The 16,015-nt window shown below is 37.5% G+C and overlaps 2 protein-coding genes across 7 annotated transcripts; one reads left to right on the top strand and one right to left on the bottom strand.

The window, feature by feature from the left end:
- The first annotated feature begins 746 nt into the window (after positions 1–746).
- Positions 747–8,168, top strand: nfe2l1b (nfe2 like bZIP transcription factor 1b). 3 transcript variants are annotated; one of them, XR_014608877.1, is made up of 7 exons: positions 802–969; positions 1,848–2,603; positions 3,219–3,446; positions 3,614–3,703; positions 3,787–3,945; positions 4,530–6,248; positions 6,339–7,277. XR_014608877.1 is itself a non-coding variant. In XM_084134229.1 (6 exons), exons 2-6 carry the CDS (start codon positions 2,052–2,054, stop codon positions 5,901–5,903), a joined length of 2,403 nt encoding a protein of 800 aa, XP_083990355.1. In that variant the 5' UTR covers positions 747–969; positions 1,848–2,051; the 3' UTR covers positions 5,904–8,168. The 3 variants fall into 3 exon arrangements, 2 of the variants coding, with proteins under 2 accessions (XP_083990355.1, XP_083990356.1); XM_084134229.1 differs by having other exon boundaries at positions 747–969; positions 4,530–8,168; XM_084134230.1 differs by lacking the exon at positions 3,219–3,446 and having other exon boundaries at positions 793–969; positions 4,530–8,168.
- A 2,269-nt stretch (positions 8,169–10,437) lies between these two features.
- cbx1b (chromobox homolog 1b (HP1 beta homolog Drosophila)) lies at positions 10,438–15,733 on the bottom strand. 4 transcript variants are annotated; one of them, XM_084134232.1, is made up of 6 exons: positions 15,579–15,733; positions 15,031–15,097; positions 14,041–14,215; positions 13,736–13,886; positions 13,495–13,589; positions 10,438–11,648 (listed from the first exon to the last, which is right to left on the bottom strand). In XM_084134232.1, exons 2-6 carry the CDS (start codon positions 15,074–15,076, stop codon positions 11,504–11,506), a joined length of 612 nt encoding a protein of 203 aa, XP_083990358.1. In that variant the 5' UTR covers positions 15,077–15,097; positions 15,579–15,733; the 3' UTR covers positions 10,438–11,503. The 4 variants fall into 4 exon arrangements, with proteins under 4 accessions (XP_083990358.1, XP_083990359.1, XP_083990357.1 ...); XM_084134233.1 differs by having other exon boundaries at positions 15,031–15,116; positions 15,579–15,712; XM_084134231.1 differs by having other exon boundaries at positions 15,031–15,116; positions 15,229–15,696.
- Positions 15,734–16,015: the final 282 nt, after the last annotated feature.

Genomic DNA, 16,015 nt, shown 5'->3' with positions numbered 1-16,015 from the left:
AGAGACTAGATGCCATTCAATTATCTTTCCCACTGCCTTTCAAGGCAGACTGACTCAAGCATTTGACACATATAAGCATGTTTTATGTAGATATCTATTGAAGAACAAAATCGCTGTATTTTAAAAGCAAAAAAGAGAATGTTACGATATGGAGGAAGTTATTCGGTCTGATGGCCTTGTCAAACAAATTCAGGCCTGTCAAACACGTTCAATGAGCGACATCCAGTGGCTAAAAGTAAATACATTTTTTTATAGTAAATTATTTTATTGAGTCAAGTTGCGTTTAAAGTGCTTTCATTTAATACAGTTTATTGATTGCAATGTTTGTTACAGTGTCATTTTTTGTATAAGTTACTTTTTATCTGGTTTCTGATTTGTATGCTTCATAATAGTTTTAATGTTGACGAAAAGCCTATAATAGGATATTTATATAATGGCAGTATAATAATAATAATTATTGTGACATTCACATTTGCAGTTTTTTAGTGATTGTCAATAATTTTGTGGTTTTGGGTTGGATACCACTTTAGAATATTGAAAATATTACAAAAAAAGCTGATCAAAAAAAGGAAGAAAAACAAAGGCATCGTAAATAGTAAAGTTAAATCACCGGCTACAAATTTTAAATTATGTTACATAATTAAAAAATAATAATAATAATATATGTAGTCTTATTTATTATAGGTTTGTATACAACTGGGAATTTTGATAAATGATCTCATCCCGTATGTGCACTAGAATATTCTACGCGTGCGCAGTGGCAGCATGTTTCAGCGCCTCAGTTTCAGCCAAGTTGTCGGCAAGAGGAAATTCTGCAAGTCATGGTGGGCCATTCAAAGCGAGAGGGGAGTGACAACCATAGAGATATCTGAGGGAATAAGTTCGTAGTTAGTTAGAAGTGTTTAATGACAGTGGGCTGTGTATGCACGTGGATACATTTTGAGTCATTTGTCAGTAAACTCTTCTTGAGTAAGTATGAAAAAGGACTATTTTGATGCTATGCTAGCGGGCTAAGTTAGCTATAGCTTTCGAAATTGCGAATGTGGGAGTGTGTGTCAGTGTGGCTGCTGCAAATGCACAAGACAGCTTTGCTTGAACCGAAGGAACTATTTTTGGCGGTTAAGTTTAACCATTAGACAGAACTGGGTATTTAATAAAAGTTGTTATTAGTAATTCTATGTCCCTGTAGAACCCCGCCAAGGCCCGCCTCCTTATTGGCTGTTGCTTGGAGAGAAAATGAGTGACAGGCATCTTAGCCAATCAGAGGCTGTTGCGCCACTTGTTGCTAACGGGCTGCTGGGCTCTGATAGCGGAAGTGTAAGAGGTCAATACTTCACAGTGCTTGGACAACTACAGTATTTTTAGATGAGCATTTAGAATGGTTAGATGAAAGTAGGCAGTGAATAACATTTGGCCGAAGCTCAGATTGGTGACGATCATGCGCGATCTCTTTACGTAGTTGTTATTTGAGGGTTACAGGGATGGATGGATTGCTGTAAATGTGGGTGTGATTTTGAGGTGGGTGTATTTGGTGGGAGGTCATTAAGGCATTTATGTTTTATAGTAAGTTTCATTGTAAGGCAGTTAACTGTCACTGTCAAAATTGTATTTAGGTTGTGTTTCAAGCAGTTCGTTGTGATATTTGATGAGCTTTTGTCAATCCTGGTGTGTGTGAACATTAGAGTAAAAGTTGATTTGTATATCTTGCTAGACTATGATGCAAGCATTTCATTGTGATCTTAAATGTTCTTTTAACTTTGATTAAGCTGTAAATACAATATTGAAAATCATTATTTGCAAATATTTTTTTTTATTTTGGTTAATTGTTCCTTCTTTTTTCTATGCAGGCTGGTCAAACTTTCGAAGGTCTATGCTTATAGATATATAAGCTGGATATCATTTGGGCAAAAAAACGTACACCGAGGACCAAAAAAAGAGGATTTTCTATCATATACAAGGCTGACCATAACCTAATTTGTTTGTGTGTCATTTTTTGTTTTTGCTTTTTAGTTTCTTTTTGAGTTTTTTCTTTTTTGTTCCTTTGGAAAGAAATGCTTTACTTGAAAAAGTACTTCACAGAGGGTCTTATTCAGTTCACTATCCTCCTGAGTCTAATTGGGGTACGGGTGGACTTGGACTCTTATTTTAACAATCAGCTCCCCCCACTCCGTGAGATCATCCTGGGTCCCAGCTCGGCCTACACCCAGACGCAGTTCCACAATCTCCGTAACACCCTGGACGGCTATGGCATCCATCCTAAAAGTGTGGACCTGGACCATTTTTTTGCTACTCGTCGGCTGCTGAACCAGGTGCGCTCCCTGGACCATCTGCGTGTGCCCAGCACCGAGCTGAGTGCCTGGCTGGTGCATCGTGATCCTGAGACTGTGGTTTCGGCAACCAGTCAGTCAGGCCCCAGCATTGCCCTGGACAATGGGGGCAGCCTGGAGGACGTGAACAACTCTGAAGCCTCGGCCATGAGAGGGGCTGGCAGTGCTTCTGAGACCACTTACAGCCTCAGCGGAGAGGACAGCCTGGGAGCCGTGGCCCCTGAGGACAGTCAGGAGCAAGGGGAGACAGAGAGCAGTGACGACCTCTCTAAAGAGGTACAGTAGCTGTGTTTTTAGCTTAGCAGACTGTAATTAGATTGACGTCAGTTTGTATTTGATTTCCTCAGAAAGAGAACAGTGTTATGCTTTTATCTCTAGCTATTAGATTAAGTGTATTGTATAGTGAGTGGTATTAAAAGTGTTATATGTGAGCTAGTAGTATTCTTACTCTACATTATGAGCCTTACAATAGTGGCTGGACAGGGTGTGGTCTCATCGATAGAGCTTTCTATCTCTTAAAACTGTTTGTGTATGTTTATAAGCTATTAGTAATGTCAACACTACTTTTCTAGTGCTTTGACATGTTGAACAAACAGTGCACTGAATTAAAAATAGAGATTAGTAGTAGTGATTTCAGTAGACTCACCCTTTAAATAGAGGTCATCTACTCTTGTGGTTGTCAGGATCTTACAGGATATGTAGCATTTCATTTTTTGAGAGAGAAGTGGTTCCTTTGTTATATTTTTATGAATATATGCTTGGAACAGTTAGACAAAATTAGAGCTCGGCTGATGTAATCTGCATCATGTCCCTCATTAAATGTAATTATTTGATGATGTTCTGTAATCTTAGCCCTTTAATGACCCTCCCCTTTAATAAATATATTTCTAGGACATTGACCTCATAGACATCCTTTGGAGGCAGGATATTGACCTTGGTGCTGGCCGAGAAGTATTTAACTATAGCAATCGGCAGAAGGAGAGTGAGGCTGATAAACCTAATGAAGAGAACGAGGAGGCAGGTGGAAGAGAGGAAAGCTGGAGAAATGGACTTAATCTCCAAGCAGTGCAGAGCCAAGCTCATGTTGATGGAGAGACAGGAGAGAGCATACCTGAAGAGGTATGTGCTGTAATATGCTAGGATTACAGGAAGGTGTGAGGAGCACAGCAAGGTTTTGGTTATTAATGCTTGTAGATTATTCAAAAAGGCTGGTAGCTCAGTTGTAGATGCAAGTGAATTCTTGTCAACCTTGTAATTACATAGATTTTTCTTGTCGTATTTCCTAGCTTACCAGTCTCGGTGCTCAGACTTCATTATCCCTGCAGGAATGTCTGAGGCTTCTGGAGGCCACCTTTCCATTTGGAGAAGAGCCAGAGGTAGAGTAAATTCATATTAATGTGCATATTAAAACATGACTTTTTGTTGATTGTCATTTTACATTGTATTCTACTATTTTTAGTTCCAGGCCACGGGATCCACCTCCCAGCTTAGACCTTCAACGGAGGAAACTCCTTCAACATCACAAGGGATCACCCTGCAGAGCCCTCTGCCGCAGTCTGATACGCCACTAGACCTGGAGCAGCAGTGGCAGGACATAATGTCAATTATGGAACTACAGGTTTGTACATTTATTACATTCAAGTCGATAGAGGAAATATGAAGTCTTAATTTATGTGTCAGGGACAATGATTATAATGAGTTTCTATGGTAAAGTTAAAAAAAAAAATCTAAATATTGACTTGTGTGGTGTATCCATTGAGTAAAAAGTAATAACGTTTTTTTCTTTGTCTTGAATATGTGAATGCATCTTAATCATTATTTTAAAAATGTCGAGGATCTGTAGGGTGCTATATGATATGATACAATTTCCTAATTTATGTTGTTTTTACACATGTTGGTGGTCTTACTACATGACTGATTTGGCAGACAAATTAGGTTTTAAAATATTAATAAGCAGTGAAAGTGTTAATATATTTTTTTCTAAGAATTAATAATAAAATATGTTTTTTAACATATTTTTTTCTTATTCTATAATAATAAGAATTAATAATAAAATATGATGCCAAACCACTTAATAAAGTTGTCTTTTCAGGTATTAAATTTTTTAATCAGGCATTTTAGTGTACTCTTTAGTAAATTAACAGATAGTACAACAACAATAATAATAGAACCCTATCTAACATTTATTACCTCTTTTTTTAGGACATGGAGGTAAACAATACTGCAGTAAACGTCAGCATGAATAATGACCCCAATAACAACAATGCCAGCACCACAGAATCAGTCACAATAGGAAGTTTTGAACTCCCACAGTCCACTCTCATTAACCAGGATGTTAGTCTCCACCAGGCTTCGCTGCCCAGCTGCAGCCAGGACTTTCCCACACTCTTCAACCCTGAGTTGGATTCCACTGGTGGACAGCGGCCTACCTTAGTCAGGGTCTCTTCCAGCAACTCCTCCAACATCAATTCAACATTTGGAGCTACTAACTTGACCGGACTCTTTCTTCCACCAGCTCTAAATAGTACAACCAACCTAACCACCACTCCGGTACTGCCAGATCCGTTTTCCAGCCTGCTGGAAGAGTCTATGCTGGATGAAATTAGCCTGCTAGACCTTGCGATGGAAGAGGGCTTCAGCCAAGCCCAGGCTTCTCAGCTCGAGGATGAGCTTGATTCAGACTCGGGTCTTTCACTGGACTCCAGCCACAGCCCGGCCTCTCCTAGCAACTCGGAGACATCCTGCTCGTCAGCCGCGTCATCTTCATCCACCTCTGCTACATTCTCAGAGGAAGGAGCTGTGGGCTACAGCACCGATTCGGAGGCAGCTACAGCAGAAACGGAGGAAGGAGCCGTCGGAGGCTACCAACCGGAGTATAGCAAGCTATGCCGCATGAGCTACCAAGATCCATCTAAGTTCCATGGCATACCGCAGTTGGAAAGTGTCAATCACAACCACACCTACAATCTACCACTGGCATCATCCTACTCTGAGCGCTCTCAGCTCTCGGCATCCTGCAGCAAGAAAGGCAGAGACAAGCAAATGCAGCAGACAAAGCTCCAGCCACCACAAGACTATGCTGACAGGCAGTCGAGCCGTGATGAACGTAGGGCAAGGGCCATGGACATCCCATTCTCCAATGAAAAGATCATCAACCTCCCCGTTGAGGAGTTCAACGAGCTTCTGGCCAAGCACCATCTCAACGAGGACCAGCTCGCTCTCATTCGCGACATCCGCCGTCGCGGAAAGAACAAAATGGCAGCGCAGAACTGCCGCAAACGCAAGCTAGACACCATCCTTAACCTCGAGCAGGGTGTGCAAGACCTGCAACGCGAAAAGGCTCAGCTGCTGAAGGAGAAGATGGAGTACGATAAGTGCATCAGACAGACGAAGCAGAAGGTTCAGAGCCTATCTCGGGAACTGTTTGCACAGCTGCGGGACGAGGAAGGCAGGCCCTACTCAGCCAGCGAGTACTGTCTGCAGTACGGCCCAGACGGCGTTCTCCTTATGCCTCGTAACATGACCACAGAACAAAGCAACAAGCCTGACAAGAAGCAGAAGGACAAAAAGAAGTGAGGAGCTCGAACTGCTGCCCTTTTATTTTTCGCAAAGGCACTACCATACAAAGTATTTCGGAAGGCAAAGGAAGCCTTTTTCTTTGAAACTATTGTAGGGAGGTGAAGAAAATTGCATCATTGATTACTCTTCCTGCATTGGGTTTTCTTTGTTCCTTTTCGGTTCAGAAGTTTTCTCTTGAAAGCGGCATTGAAGCAGACATGCTTTTCGTGGTACTGATTTCTCATTGATTTACTGAAAGATATGAGCGAAGGGAGACTTTCAGATGCCAACTGAAGGAACTGTCAAGGAACGTGAGGTCATGGAGGACACCGACAAGATGTTCTTAATTGAAAGAACTATTCGGTAATGCTCCCAAAAATGTAGTCGAAGACAAAAATACACCATATTAAGATGATGTTGACTGTAAGGATGCAAAAATTGTTACATTTTCAGCATTAGCCCATGCTGTATTTGTGTGTACCCTGGGATTTCATTGGTCATGGTGGGTGAGGAAGAACCCCTTGATGCTGCGAGATGGTTGAAAAAGAGTCTACTGAATGCTAGAAGTGAAGCCAAAAGAAACTCCAGGTATGCCAATACTAACCAAAGGTTGTGTTGCGCAGTTCTCTTGTCCTCATAATGAATCATACAGGTCACCCCCGTGGATCTAAATTCCCGTTTTCACTTGGAAAAAGAACAAAATAAGTCTGTTTGTCTTGATGGACAACAAAGTCACCTGAAATTTATCTGGAGGGTGAATGCCATTTGCCAAGGAACTTGGACAGCGAAACAAATAGTGCTAAAGAGTGAGTATGAATTTAGCTTTGGCTTTAGGAAAAGCATTGGAGGTACAGATAGAGGATGGATACACACTGCATTACTAATAAATCCGCTTCTGTACCCTTTTCAGCACTGTAAATCAACACTGTAGTTTGCCTATAAGCTTTTCCTCTTCTGCTGGGGAAAGGGTCTCTCAGGCCCTCCTATCAGCTTTTAATGTTACTCTCTCCCATGTGCATAAACTTTTTAATAAGCCATCAGACATGGACATCAGTGCAGTTTGAATCATGTGATTAGGTCTGGTGTGTCTTGGTATACAGGATTAATTGAAGCGAACTGATTCATTTGCTTTTAAAGGTCATCTTTAGCCTTTGTTGCAGGTCAAGCCAGTGACTTTTTTTCTGTTGTAGTGGAGGAACATAACAAGGTGCTTTTGTTTCAGTTGTACTGTCACCTAAAAAAGGAACAGAATGCGCACCAAAATACACAAACAGTAGCAGGCACAGCACAGGTCATTCTTACGTTTAAACTACAAATTCGAATTAGCTGGGTCAGCATCTTAGCTTTGATGTGATGTGAACCTGAATTTGTTTTTTTGTTTTTTATACCAAATACACTACTTATAGTAAAAGTAATTGAGTGAAGAAGCCATGAGTGATCTCCTGGCAAAAAAAAAAAAAAAAAGAGGTTAAGCTTGTGCCAATAACCAACTGGATCGTGCTTTACTTCAGCCTGAGGACACAGCTGACCTTATACACTGACATATCAATGAATGGGTAGGAAAAAAACAAAACAGCAATGCTGATGTGAATGTCTAATTTACATAATGTTCAACTTCATCCTATTCTGTCAGTCTGTCGTTTCCATCTACACTGTTCATAAAGCACCATGAGACACGGTCAGTGTCCGTTTTGGCGCGACATGAATAAATATGCAAGAAAAAGTCATTTTTTTTTGTCTCAGAAATGGAAGAGAGACAATCTTTATGTTACCGGTTACAAATACTTAGCATAGTTCAGGTAGAGATAATGAAAAAAGATGAGTGATTCGTTCAATTAGATCAGCGTGTTCTCAAACCTACCCTTGTGGACCCCAAACACATTTTTGGATGTCTCTCTCTTCGGACATACCCAATTCAGAGTCTTGCACTATCTACTAATGAGCTGGTGAATTGAATCAGGTGTGTTAGATGAGAGAGTCATCCGAAATGTGCAGTGGTGGGGGTCCCGAGGACAGGTTTGAGAAGCACTGACTTGAGAATCCCTGTTACAATGTCATAACTACTTGCCATTAAGCACTGTTGTTTTTGTTCGTCTTGTTGGTTTTGTAAATATTTTTGTGTTCTGTATGTCTCTCGTCCTAATTGCTTGGTTCAGCCAGGCCTTTTTGCACCTTCTTTGAATTTGCCTGTTGAGTATTCCTATATGATTTATGTTGAGATGAGATTTGCTGGCAATCTGGAATTGTTCTTTTATTAATTATAATAAACCTTTGTTTCATTTCCTTGGTTTTCCTATTTGAAAAAGGCAGAGGATTTGTGATTCTAAATAAATGGCAAAAAAATTAAATAAAATGGTTAGATTTGGTAATACTGCAGTGCAAACACTCTCATGATAGCTATATAAATATGAGTCGTTTTGTCTTTGCTGGTGAAGCTCAATTTTTCCTTATATAGCTTCTAAGGTAAATTTAATTTTTTTAATTACAATATTTACAGCATTCAATAATTTTGGTTCATATTATAATTAAAAATAAGTATACCATGGTCTGTCTGAATACTCAATTCTGATAGGCACGGGTACTTAGAGCCGCTGAAAAACTAGTTCCAAGTCAATTTAATCACTGTTGTATATTAATGCGCTGCTTTCATTGAAGCACACACACACACACACACACACACTCCAGAGATTGGAGATGGCGCTGCACACACAGAAACAAGAGCACAGAAGCTTCTTGTCAATGCTGCCCCGTGACTTTTATTAATAAATTAACTTCGCTACTCAGTCGGTACATTATATTACTCAGTAACATTGCTGTTTTTGAAGTAATTAAACTCGCAGCTTCATTGCTAGTAGAGAGAACTTCACAGACAGGTAATTCACATGCGCATCTCTCTCTCTCTCTCTCTCTCTCTCTCTCTCTCTCTATTCACAGACTGATGATGCGTTTTAACGTTCATCAGCATTTTATAATTCATTTTTTGTATGTACACTTATAACAGTTTACTTTGTATTATATTATCTTTGCATCAAATTACAAAAAAAAAAAAAAAAATAGTTAACGCTGCTGTGACAGTGTTTCTAATAGTCGCTGTGGGAGTGACTGTAAAATTGACATCTTTCTTCTGACTGCCATTATCAATCTTAATTTATTTTATTTTATTTTTTTTGAGCAAATGGAAACACAAAGCATTGGCCATTACATGAACAATGAAGAAAATTATGATTTCTATATAAACAAGAAAATGATTGACAATGTAAAAAAAAAAAACAACAACAAAAAACCCTGTACATACATTCAGACGTGGTAAGATGTAAGAATATTTCTGACTTTAGTTTTATCCTGTTGTTATCAAAATAGGTCTGAATTTTTCTGGATTTGGTAATGCCATAAAATCTGGTGCTATTTGTTGAAATTTTGTGAAGTAGCAGATCGAATGTTGTGATAGTGATGACAGTGCAGCAGGAAGTGTTCTTCTTAACAGTCTCTATCTTTCTCTCTCTCTCTCTCGAAAGGGTAATTCGTTCAAATAAATGTTATAATTCAATCATATACATTTAACGCACTACTTTATCTCTGTGTCTGATTATAATACTAGATCTAACGAGTGGTAGCTGACGAAAACAACAGTCATTTTAACCAGTAGCGCTGCAAACATCTGCAGCTTTAATTTGTCAATGCTGGCAAATGTCCATATAAACGGGATAATTCAATGCTAGCTGTGTATTAAATTACTTTAATGCAAGACGTGAAGGCAAAGAACAGCCTGACGCAAATGCCTCCGTGGATTATCACTTAATGCTAATTTGAAATATTATACACTATACCTTTCAAAAATTTGGGGTCGGTAAGAATTTGTTTTTGAAAGAAGTCACTTGACGTAATTTATTTAATAAAAATATAAATTAAAAAATACATCAAAATAGTAATATTATGAAATATTATAAATTAAAATAATAAAATGTAATAGCAATGACTGTAATTACTTCAGTGTCACAAGATCCTTCACATCATTCTAATGCTGATTTGGTGCTCAAGAAATTTCAAAGTTGAAAACGGTTGTGCTGCTTAATATGTTTTTTGGAATAAAACAATGAATTGAACATTAAAAAAACTTTACTGTCACTTTTTACTTTTGTAATGTATCCTTGCTGAATAAAAGCATTAAGTTCAATTGAAAGAAATGTTACTGACCACAAACTTTTAAATGCTATAGTGCAAATAACGCTCATGAGTTAATAAAATTCTAATAAATAAATAATAAAAATGCACAATTAAAGTAAATCATTTAAAAATAAATAAAACACTAACAAAGATTAAATATTTGAATTCTTTACATGCACATCATGTGACCATTAACCGGCATCAGAGGGCCATGAACATGCAAATGTTTTGGTAAATTATTAAAATATTACCTTCAGTGGGTACTAAAGAAAATAATTTGTCAAAAGGGATTGTCAAATCCCTGTTTATGTAGAAAATATTATATACAATAAACTAATAAATTGACCTCATTGAGACTATAAGCATAAATAAGTGTAAGTATGACCAGTTTTGACAGAATTACAACAAAGATTTTTATTTTTGAAAATGGCAATTCAATGGCAAATGCTCTGATAATATGCAATAATAACATGGTTAAACAAAACTAGCATACAATCGTTAAAGCTCAAAACATAAAAACATACTTCAAATGTCTTGAGGAGAAAAGGAGGTTACAGTTCTTCTACTCTGCTGTGTAACAGTAATAAGACAAAAGAGTACCAAAGTAAAAACCAAACGTCCGCTGACTGTACACAGTGATACTGATGTGCAAGGAAATGGTATATTTACAAACACAACTGTCAAGTTAATATCCAATGGGGCTGACTCACAAATAGCACCTATGGTAAGACCAGACACGTAATAGTTCATGGGCAAATAAACACTGAAGAGTAACCGCTGCTGGCATGACTTTATAAAACCAATCATATCAAAGCCAGTTCTGAATGTTTAATAAGGCTTATATCCTAAACCTTTTTCATGGGCCCAGATACAGTCATGCATTCAATGACCACCTGCATTGACAGATGTATAAAATTGACATTTTCTTAATAATCTGTTAAGGCAGTAATATTTTAACATTAGTTATATATACATAAAATTAAGGATCATGGAATACATCAGGACGTTTTAGAGACAGCTACAGCATCAAATGAAACCGACCCAGTATGATAGACTAAACATTGTAATTACACAGGGTAGGGGGCATTTCTAACATGTAAATATGTTTTTTTTTTATCACATGTATGAATATCAGACTGTGATGCTTTTCAATGTTGTATGAATTTAAATCTGAACATGAATTGAACGTTTTTGTCAATAGAAAGCATAAAGAGTACATTAAAGGTGCAAAGTCACCTTTCTAGTGTTCTATTCGTTTCATCTACGGCAATGTTGCCAAAACTAAAATACACTGAAACCTATGTAGATTACAGTTTATACTGTTGCTTTTTACAAGTTTGTTTCTGACAATTTTCCTTTGCCATCTTTTAAAAAAAACAACAACAAAAAAGCATATCAATGGCCACGACTGATATCGACTGTCCTTACATCAATTTTGTTTTCGTTGTTGTCGTCTAATTTTTGTCATCCTTCTTCTCTTCCTCTTCAGTGGGGTATGAATGCCAGGTGAGGCGTTCCTCGTAAAAGGAGATGACCACTTGTGGACACTTTACATTCGCCTCCTTGGCTGGTACTAGATCAGCTTCATCAGAGTTTTTCCTGTAGTGTAAAAAAAATACAGAAGACATTGGCAACCAACAGCTCAGCTATTTTTCATCCGAGATGGATTTCTAAGTTAAGGAAACCGAGGGCAATTGTAATAATTAAATTTTCCTTCAACTCACAGGCAACTCAAAATATACCAGCTATCTTTTGGTATATGAAGTGCATTTGTGCCTAAATATATAGTAGTAATAATATCAAATTTCATACCAGAAGTCAATAACATTACAATTGTCCCCGTTATGAAGGTGACTGCAAAGGTATGAATGCTTTTAGAGCATGCAAAATTTATTTGCAATGAAGTTTGGCAACAAGATTGGATGCCATGTGTTTTTTGATAAAATAACAATTAAAAAAAGTTCAAATATCCCATCTACTTCACTTTCCGCAAAACTCTGCTCTTAGTATTTGAGCCAAGAGGTCAATTTTGTGACTAACATAATTAAAAACGTTGTTTTTTCTGTATGAATGTGTAGATCACAGTTCACAGAGGAAGATGAAGCTTGCATTTCGCATTCACATGCGTGTGAATGAAAGTGAATGGAGTGGATAGTTCACTCAAAAATTCAAATTCTGTTATAATTTACGCATTCTCATGTCATACCTGTATGACTTTCTTTTTTTTTGGCGGAACAAATAATATATATATTATTATTTTTTGCCCATACAATGAAAATTAATGGAATTCAATGTTATTTTGGACCCCAATGTTCTGCTTTTGTGTTTCACAGAAGAAAAAAAGTCACAGGTTTGGAATGACATGATGGTGAGTATGTGATGACAGTATGTTCATTTTTGGGTGAACTACCCCTTAAACAGTGGTTGGGGGAAACTGTAACACAAATAACCCATATTACCGCAATCCTGAAGCTTAAAGCACAGCACTAGCAAAGCTCGGTAAGTTCATGGCTTTGATTCCCGAGGAATGTATAAACTTCTAAAACGTATAACCTCAAATATGCTGTATTCGCTTTTTTTTTTCAGATAAGTGTCCAGAAAAGGTATTTGCCCCTTTATGATTTCCTTGATTTTGCATATTTGTCAAAGTGAATGGTTCCAGATATTCATACAAAATTTGTATTGAATTATTTTTTTTCAAATTAAAAACACTATGGCGCCAATGGTTTATATGCATTTAAAGCAAATCTAAATGGTACCTACACAACATAATTATAAATTAAATATTTTTTAATTATTATTAGAGAGTGTGTTACTACTCCAGTCTTCAGTGTAACATGATCCTTCAGAAATCATTTTAATATGCTGATTTGGTGCTCAAGAAACATTTCTTATTATAATCAATGTTGGAATAGTGGAATAGAGTAGAATGAATATAAAGTTTAGAAATCTTTTGTAACATTATGAATGTCTTTACTGTCATTTTTGATCAATTTAAAGCATCCTTACTGAATAAAAGTATTATAGCCTATCTTTTTAAAAAGTCGTACTGAGTGACCCAAACTTTTGAACGATGTATGCTTAAAATAAAGTTCATTACACATTTTATAGATTCAATTTTGCAGTCTACTGTTACAATTACCCCGACCTCACAGCTATGATAAAATGTTGCATGGTAGCTACCATCTGTCATTCCTGTTAACTTTTAACCAACAACCTCAAGATAAAATAGATATGTTACAATATGAAGGCATCAAAACGTAAGATAGCAAAAGCAAAAAAAAAAATCTAACAAAGTGATTCAATCCCCTATATGCTAAATAGGTGTGATTGAAGAAATTTAGTGTGTTACAATTGCCCCCGATCTCTCCTAATGCTGCTCAGGAACTGTCCCTCTAAATCCAATACTTGTTTGTACCTTACGGGTAACAATTTCCATACAAACCATTTCATGAGGAACATGAGTTCTCCACTTGAGTCTGTAGCACCAATAATCCTCTCAGGATCCAAACCACGTGCAAAACCTCTGAGTTTCTCAGGCTAAATTAAGAGAGATGGCATGTAAGACACTGTTTAGCCCATTCAATCTCTTTTGGTTTTCTAATGTTTTAAAGACACTTCCTGACCAGCTTATAGACATGGAATGATGTAGACATCTCAGATGCTCAGATCTTCATGGCTCTTACCTCATCCTTGCGCTTTTTGGTCTCCTTTCCATCTCCGTCGGACTCGGCCCGCCTCTTGCCTCCAGATTCAGCCGATTTCTGCGACTGAAGGAATTCTGCTATGAGGTCGGGACAGTCCAGGTTGTCCTCAGGTTCCCAGGTGTTGTCCTCACTGAGCAAAAAAATAAATACGCACTAAGATTTACACCCAAAACCAGCTGAAATCTATGGAAGCTTGAATTTAAAAAACGGTCAGAATTACCTAATTTATTTTTTATTCTGTGGCAGAAACAAGCTTCCATAAAAATCTAACTGCAGCGACTTACTCGGAAAAGCCTTTCCACTTGAGGAGATACTCCACTCTTCCCTTCACCACGCGCCGATCCAAGACCTTCTCCACAACATACTCCTCTTCTTCTTCTTCCACCACTTCCTCTACTTTCTTTTTGTTCTGTTTCTTCCCTGCTGTTGATTGTTTGGTTTCAGATTGAGAAACTGGAGCTGGATACAAGAATGGTGGGTAAATAAATAAGCGTTCAAGTTAACCTAAATCATTTACCACAGTTTATGCCAAAATACCAAAGTTACTACAATTGTTGTTTTGGCAACAAAATAGTGGAAATGTGATACTTGCAACTGCTGCCTTAAAAAAATTAAAGGGACAGTTCACTCAAAAATAAAGATTCATCCATTTTATGCTAAATTAAATGTTAGGTAGAATGTTAGAGGCGGACAGCCTTTCCATATTTTTCTCTTTCATTTGATATTTTTCCATACAATGAAAGAGATTGTCATTCTCCATAACAACTCCACAGAAGAAAGTAAGCCTACTGGTTTGAAGATAACACTTTACAATAAGATCCCATTAGTTAACATTAGTTAATGCATTAACTAACAATGAGTAATACATTTATTACAATATTTATTCATCTTTGTTGACGTTAGGTAATAAAAATACAACTGCTTATTGTTATTTCATGTAAGCTCAAGTCCATTAAATAATATTACCAGATACAACTTGATTTTAATAACTATTAGTAAATGTTAAAATCAACAAACCAAGATTTAGAAGCATTTTTCACTGTTAGTTCCTGTAGTAAAATAATGTTAACGAATGGAACCTTATTGAAGATGTGCTACCGATCTGAAACATGGCGGTGAATAAACAATGGGTGTACTATCCCTTTAAACGCTTCTTATATATACGAATGAGATGTATTAGTAATTTATAATGGGTTTTATAGCAATAATAAAAACTATGGTATTTTGGTTTCCATTGCAAATTAATAAAAAAAATATTAAAAAATAATCCAAACCTTCAGTCACAGCAGCATCGGCTGAAGGCTCTGACGTTTGGCTCATATTTCCAAGGGCTCTTAACAGCTGGAAATATATAAAGATCCTTATAAATATGAATAAAACAAATAAAAAATAGTATCAATTAGATATATAGATCAGAAATACTTCGTAAACACACTACACTCATCATTTAATTTGAACGTGTGTTGGTTTACCTAAGGGATGCAGCTGTACGACACATCTGCATGCATAATATGGCAAACACTAGGACTGTTATGCATTAGCGACTGGAGGCCAGCGCGCGCGACAAAACCCATTCCGAATAAATGCATTGCATGCTTCACGCGCTGTGCTCGATAGGATGGATAGGGCAGGACGCCACTCTTTTACTGAATTTTGTTCCTCCATGTTGTTTTAGAGGGACAATCACGCTATTCAATGTCTGCTGTGGTCAAAACATCTTGCATCCTTTGCCGCAGCACATTTGATCGCTGCGATTCTACCACAACAAACACTATGTGCACGAGCCCGCATACCGGCGGTACCCAGAAACAAACGCACTTACTTGTATCTCGCGGAGATAAAGATGAAATAAAGCTGATCTGCATATATTTAAGTCCGAAATGAATAGGTTGCAGTGATTAATTATGGGACGTTTACAGTGATGTGATGCTGCTGAATGTGGCTGTTATTCACGCCCACTTCCGTATTAGAAATGAGACAAAACGGTGACTTCCGGTGTATTATATCTATGGTTACTTTCATCATAAAAGTAGATGTTTTGGAGGATTCAATTATGACTGGTGTTGATCAATACTTGTCTTACAGCCTAATACCTACCAGTTAGTCCATTGAAAATCCTTTCTCCCCATGTTGCTTAAGCAGCTTTACACTGCCGTGATGCAGCATCGGTGCCGCCTTTGCAGTGCAAAGGTGTTGTTTGATATTCTAGCTTCCTTTCATGAATATCAGAAGGGAATGTGTAAAATGTAGGCTTCACAC

The sequence above is a fragment of the Abramis brama genome (assembly GCF_963993115.1).
Source record: "Abramis brama genome assembly, chromosome: 14".
NCBI classification, from domain to species: domain Eukaryota; kingdom Metazoa; phylum Chordata; class Actinopteri; order Cypriniformes; family Leuciscidae; genus Abramis; species Abramis brama.
Note: the sequence above shows the minus strand (reverse complement) of the source record. Positions and strands in the feature narration are given on the sequence as shown.